We start from the raw sequence: 6,697 nt of genomic DNA, 5'->3' as shown, positions 1-6,697 counted from the left end.
GAAAAATATCTAACAATATTATGTTTGTCCTGATTTTATATAAGATGTGGTGAGTATTTCTGTATGACCTGATATGATTGTTATGAGAGAAATAATTTAATAATTCACACTAGAAACTTGATATTAAACATTTAAATAAGAACAAATGAAAACTAAATATTTATATAACTTACATTCAAAAATAATTATTAATGAATAATATCAGCATATTACAACTCACTTTATAATGTAATTAAAAATGATGGAATATCTTTCTATATGAATTTTATTTATTTATTTATAAATGATTATATATTGTTTTTTACATTTATTCCCATATTTGGGCATATCATAAACTGAATGATAAATGAATTAGAGGAGGCTCTTAGTGAGAATACCCGGATGAAAAGGACGCATCCGATTGGTCCAGAGGACTTCCGTGTTTCTGTGGGTCAAGAAACCCTTCTATTTATTTACTAATTTTTATAATTTATTTTAAACATGTAAAAACAAAAACAACCTCCAGTATAAGGTACGAAAATTAACGCCAAAAAAAAAAAAAAACAGTACTTTCGCTCATTCGTCTTTGCTGAGATTCTACTTCCGGCAACAGCGATGACGTCACGGTCGGTCGGTCACGCTGCCGTTGTGTTTACAGCAGATGCCGTGACCAGCAGCGCGATGATGCGCGGTAAGACCGTGATCGTGACCGGAGCGAACAGCGGCATCGGAAGGGCGACGGCGGCGGAGCTGCTGCGGCGGGGAGCGCGCGTGATCATGGCGTGCAGGAGCCGGGAGCGGGGCGAGCGCGCGGCCGAGGAGATCCGCGTGCAGGCCGGGACCGGGACCGGGGGCGGGGAGGTGCTGGTCAGACTGCTCGACCTGGCGTGTCTGAGCTCCGTGCGCAGCTTCTGCGAGCAGATCAACAAGGTCACCTCCGTAACTCTCACCTTCTCCAGCAAGCCTGTGTGACGTCACATAAGCGTGTGCTTTATAGTTGTAAATACCCATTACAGTGGAACCTCGGGATACGAATTTAAACCGAGTTCTTACGGCAAGAAACGCAATGTCCCACAAGAAAAAAATGAACATGCAGATAATATAACAAAAATATTACCCAAGTATGTGTCTTTGATGGTTAAGAGTTTGTAGAAATTGTTAAAAAGTTATAAATAATCTGATCAGCCTCTGGCAAAAAAAAAAATAATAATAATCATAAATTAACTTTTACTTTAGATTTCACTAAACATTTAGATGTCACTTATGGTGCAGGTTAAACTTCAGGCAGAGATCGAAGGACTGACAAAAGTTTCATTAAATTCTGTCCAGACGGTTTTGCTGTGACAAATGTGGCTGAACAGACAAACAGACAGACGGGTTTCTGGTCCTTCAATGTATGAAACATAAATAAACAATTAAAACGTTGAATTTATCATACCAACGCCACACAAAACCCTTTTTTTTATTATTTGTATAGTAACTATATTTCAATTCAGTTTTATTTGTATAGCGCTTTTAACAATTGTCATTGTCGCAAAGCAGCTTTACACAATCAAAAGAATTATTTAAGTTTGTATGGAATGTGAATGTGTATGAATCAAAATGGTCAGTTTGTCCCTGGTGAGCAAGCCGAGGGCGACAGTGGCAAGGAAAAACTCCCTGAGATGGTAATAGGAAGAAACCTTGAGAGGAACCAGACTCAACAGGGAACCCATCCTCATTTGGGTGAAACAGAAAGCAGTAAATGATCTGCACTCATACTGTGTGTTAGGAGGCTGGAAGTTCAGTATAACAGTTGATGTAAATTGATGTTAATATGGAGTCCAGGTAGTTATTGAAGACCCAGGAAGACTTGTAGAAAAATCCAGTCTTAAACTATACTTAACACTATAATCATATTTTTATAAATAATGTATATAAAAACAGTCAAACAATTAGAAAAGACATGTAAATGAAAAATGAAATAAATAGAAATTTAATTAATTTATGATTCCTCTTGGCACCGGCTGCTTTAAAAACCAAACTGGAAGTCTCTGTGTTCTTCTCGCTTCTGTCCTTGATAACATTAAATTCAAATTTTATTTGTCACATACACAGTCATACACAGTACAATATGCAGTTAAATACTTAGACGGCTGCCTGTGACCTTAAAAGGCTATTAATAGGAAATAAATATGAAAATAGAAGGTAAATTTACCCAAAAAGGAATAAAATAACTGTACAGTACAAAATATATAAAATTAAAAAAATATATGAGAAATAAGGAAAACAGCTGTAAAATATAGAGTTTATGGATTTTTTCGTGTGGGAATGAAGTTGAATATAAATAGAAATGTCCAGGGGTTGTGCGAATATGCCTGAAAGTGACTTATTTAAAGTGACTCATGTTAGAGTAAGTACAGTAACTAATGTCCACGAACCTGGCAGTGGCCACTAGTGTCAATGAATGTCCGGAGTGAGTGCAAGAACCAATATCATATTATTGAGACCCATGGTGCTACGTCTTCACTAAATCTTACACAAAATGCAAACAATCCCACAAAAAATATGTAAACTCACTTCGCTTGGCTGTACACTGATGTGAGTAAGTTTTAAATTGCTCCCGGGTGTACATGCACCGAATCCCGAAAATGCTTTGCATGTTGAGGCGCTTTTATTTGCAAAATCTCAGCTCTTAGAGCAAAAATTCGTGGAGCAGGACGTTCTTATGCCGAGGTACCGCTGTATATAACTTTCTAAAAGCAGAAATGCAGAATAGGTTTACACAAACTATTAACATAAGGTTCTAGAATTTAATTTTTCCTTTGGAACATCTGAGAAAATCTAAAAAGGCTTAAAAAGATTCTCGATTTACATTTTTTTTTACAGTATTTTATGCGCTGAAATGAAATTAAATGAAAGTGTATTTCCGTTCCAGGAAGAGCCGAGACTCGATGTGCTCATCAACAACGCCGGGGTCTACCAATGTCCGTATTCCAGAACCGAGGACGGCTTCGAGATGCAGTTCGGCGTGAACCACCTGGGCCACTTCCTCCTCACCCACCTGCTCCTGGACCTGCTGAAGCGCTCGGCTCCCAGCCGCATCGTCGTCGTCTCCTCCAGACTCTACAAACGAGGCGAGATCAACTTCGACGACCTGAACAGCGAACGCGGCTATGGCGCGGCGGCGGCGTACAGCCGGAGTAAGCTGGCCAACCTGCTGTTCACACTGGAGCTGAGTCGGCGTCTGGAGGGCACGGGCGTGACGGTGAACGCTCTCACGCCCGGCATGGTCAGGACCAACCTGGGACGCCACGTCTCCATCCCCCTGCTGGCCAAACCGCTGGTCGGGCTGGCATCCTGGGCGCTGCTCAGATCACCCGAGGAGGGAGCCAGGACTCCGGTTCATCTCGCCTGCTCCCCGGACGTCGAAGGGGTTCGGGGGAAATGTTTCGCCGACTGTCAGGAGCAGGAGCTGCTCCCTAAAGCCACGGACGAGGACGTGGCGAGAAAACTGTGGGACATCAGCGAGGTTATGGTGGGCATCACGACGTAGACGACGGAAATATTGTCCACATTATAGTGCATCCGATAAATAAATCAATAAACAAATAATAAAACAAACTAAAAAAACTACTAATTTATTATTTTTTCAACACATTAAAGGGAATGTGCTAGTAAAAGAAAAAAAGACAAGTATATTCAATTTAGTTATTAAACGTCTCAAAAGATTGATGCAAAGCTGTTGATTTTTTATATTAAATTTTTTAGCTTATTAATGGACAAAGGCTGGCCTTTTGTTAATTTGTTTGTTTTTTTACTTCATAATCAGCCATGAATTATGCAAAAAATGTCTTTTGAGCTGAAAAGATTATATAAAAATATATATGTTTTTAGAAATATTTATAAAAATTTGCTTAAAAAAAGAATACTAATAAAAAAGTGATGTAAAGTTTCCTTCTGTTGGTTCTTCCTTAAATACAGACAAATTTCAAGACAATTAACACATACAATGTCGACCATGACCAATACCATCGACCACGTAAATTAGAGAGAATATTGGAAAGAAGCGAAACACTAGAGTGAAATGCGGCGTGTCGAGACAAGACGACGTTCTACAGGATGTCCGTGTTATTACTGTGATTTATTCGGTTATTACAGTCAGAGTATCATTATCATTACTGCATGTGCTCGGGATTATAAATAATCTCCACAGCCTCGTGCCGATCACGTTGCACTGCGGCCCGGACTAACGAGAGCAGCTAAGCGCTAGCTGCTAAACATCCACAGACAGAAATATTTAGTCTAAAATAGCTTCCTGTTGGCTAAGTATAGAGCCGTACACAGGCTGAGGTAAGCAGAAAAGACTGTAAAAAAAACAACTAATTTATATAAACGTTAGGTTAGTTAGTATTTTTGTGTGGCTAATCTACGCTAGTAGGCTAAAAAAATGTTTTGTATGTTTGCTAACTTCTTTGGTCCTTTGCTAATATGTGACTTTTTCATTATAAAGCCAAGGACGTTACAATTTTTTTTCTGTTTCTACAGGGCATTAAAAAGGGCTGGAGCATTTGTTTACCCGCGTGATAAATGATAGCTAATGAATTTCTAGTTGTATTTATTATTATTTCTCCTGTGAGACTGATTGCTCCTTATTATTCCTCTGAATCATAAACCTCATTGTTAACGAACCGAGGTCACTGAGAAGCTTAATGACCCGGGACAGCGGTCAATAACGTACTTTATACACACACGCTAATTACTCTGGAATGTTTTGTTAAATGAAGATTAGCCTTCTCTCTCTCTCTCTCTCTCTCTCTCTCTCTTTTTCTCAATCCTGCCCAAAAGCATCGCTAATGTTCTCCCCACCTGCATTCGTTTTCTTGCCCACAGCAAAGAAATAAATTTTTTCAAAGCGATTTCCTTTTCCAGCACACGTGTCAGAGAGCTCGGAGACAGACTTGAGCGCTCGCCCACTCGGGGCTGTTTGTTTTCACAATGAGGGAAATTGCAGCAATGGTGAGCGCCTTAATGGCTTTAATTGTGCGATAAAAAAGTTTGGGAGTGAGTAAAGGTGAGAGAGAGAGAGAGAGAGAGAGAGAGAGAGATGATGGATTTATATAGAGCAGGACAGACGCCAAGAACCAACAAACAAACTTTATGAATGCTCTCTATTAATATCCACAACAGTTTGAGGTTTTATATTCATTAAACCGAAGCCATTATCAGCACTTGTGGGGCATTATGGGTAAATACACATGACTCCTTCCTGAGCTAACTGTTGCACAAGACCCTCCATTCAGGCTGTAATTCTAATTATATTAAATAGCTGCAGAAACAAATTGTAAATCATTCTTTTTGCCCATTTTGTTTTGAGATCTCTGCAAACAACAAAATCTGGAAAAGTCTACTGTATACTTCTCTTGATACGGTTTCATGCAGATAAGCTAGTCTTGTGGAATATTTAACATTATTTTATATATTTATATTATTTTAATAATAAACAGTGACCATACTCAAGCCGTGAGATCAAATATTGGAGCCATAAAGTAAAATGTACAGGCCACAAAATAACATACTGAGGCCACAAGATGAAATATAAAAGGAAACGTGGACAAATATCGTGGCTGTGAGATAATAAACTAGCTCAGTATAGTATATTAAGATAATATTGAGATAATATATATTTAGGCAATAAAATAATATACTGAGGCCATAAAATAATATATTGAGGCCATTAAGTCTACAAATGAATATAATAAAACCATAAGATGGAATAGCAGGGTCATGATTTACAAGATAAAAAGTGGAAACAATGAGATAATTCAGTAGATTGTTAACACATCGGAGCCACAAGATATCTAAAGGACATAATATAAAATATGAAAGCAGTGACATAATACATTAGGGCCATAAGATAAAATATGAAGGATATCATATATCGAGGGCAAGTGGCATCATCTATGGTAATTATCTCATTCATGAGATAATATTGCATAACCACAAGGTAACACATCATGGCCATTACATAATATTTCTAGGTCACAAGATACCATGGTGAAGGAACAAGTTTAAATAAAATAAAATAGCAAAGTCTTGAGATAGCATAAATCACACAAGATAATAATTTAATACAAGAATAATGTCTGGAGGCCACCAGATAACAATATACAGTATGGACAGTATACTGTATATTAAACCATTGAATAAACTTTAAGGGCCATGAGACGGTATATCAAGGCAATAAGATTATTATTATACAGTATTTAGGGCACAAGAAAATATTTTTAGGACATGCCTTAATATATTGAGGCCATGAGATAATTAATTGAGGCCATGAGATAACATATTGGGGCCACAAGATAATACAGTATATTATGGGAGAGAGGAGGCCATGAAAGGATATACAGTATTGACTCCATGAGATAATATATTGAGGCCACAAGATAATATATTGGGGGCGAAAGGTAATTTACTAAGAGCACAAGATAATATATAGTTAGGGGAATGAGGTCATATATTGAGGGCACAAGATAGTATAAATTGCCACAATATAATAGACAGAGTCCACTAAAAATGAAATAGAATACCAATGCTACAGAATTTTTTTTTTTTTTTTTTTTACAAAATTATACAAAATATTCTAACCATATCATAATAAATGTACAGAAACCACAAGATAATAAATTGAGGCCATGAGATAATAAATTGAGGCCTTATGTTACAATGTCAGCCAGAA

At 37.7% G+C, this 6,697-nt stretch overlaps 1 protein-coding gene across 1 annotated transcript; it reads left to right on the top strand.

Annotated features, from left to right (window-relative positions):
• Positions 1 to 605: 605 nt before the first annotated feature.
• Positions 606 to 3,833, top strand: rdh14a (retinol dehydrogenase 14a). Its single transcript, XM_053502991.1, has 2 exons — positions 606 to 909; positions 2,897 to 3,833. The coding sequence occupies exons 1-2, from the start codon at positions 661 to 663 to the stop codon at positions 3,512 to 3,514; spliced, it is 867 nt and encodes a 288-aa protein (XP_053358966.1). The 5' UTR covers positions 606 to 660; the 3' UTR covers positions 3,515 to 3,833.
• The last annotated feature ends 2,864 nt before the right edge of the window (positions 3,834 to 6,697 follow it).

The sequence above is a fragment of the Clarias gariepinus genome, chromosome 8 (genome assembly GCF_024256425.1).
Source record: "Clarias gariepinus isolate MV-2021 ecotype Netherlands chromosome 8, CGAR_prim_01v2, whole genome shotgun sequence".
NCBI lineage: Eukaryota > Metazoa > Chordata > Actinopteri > Siluriformes > Clariidae > Clarias > Clarias gariepinus.
The sequence above is the reverse complement of the archived record's forward strand: the minus strand, read 5'-3'. Positions and strand labels throughout refer to the sequence as shown.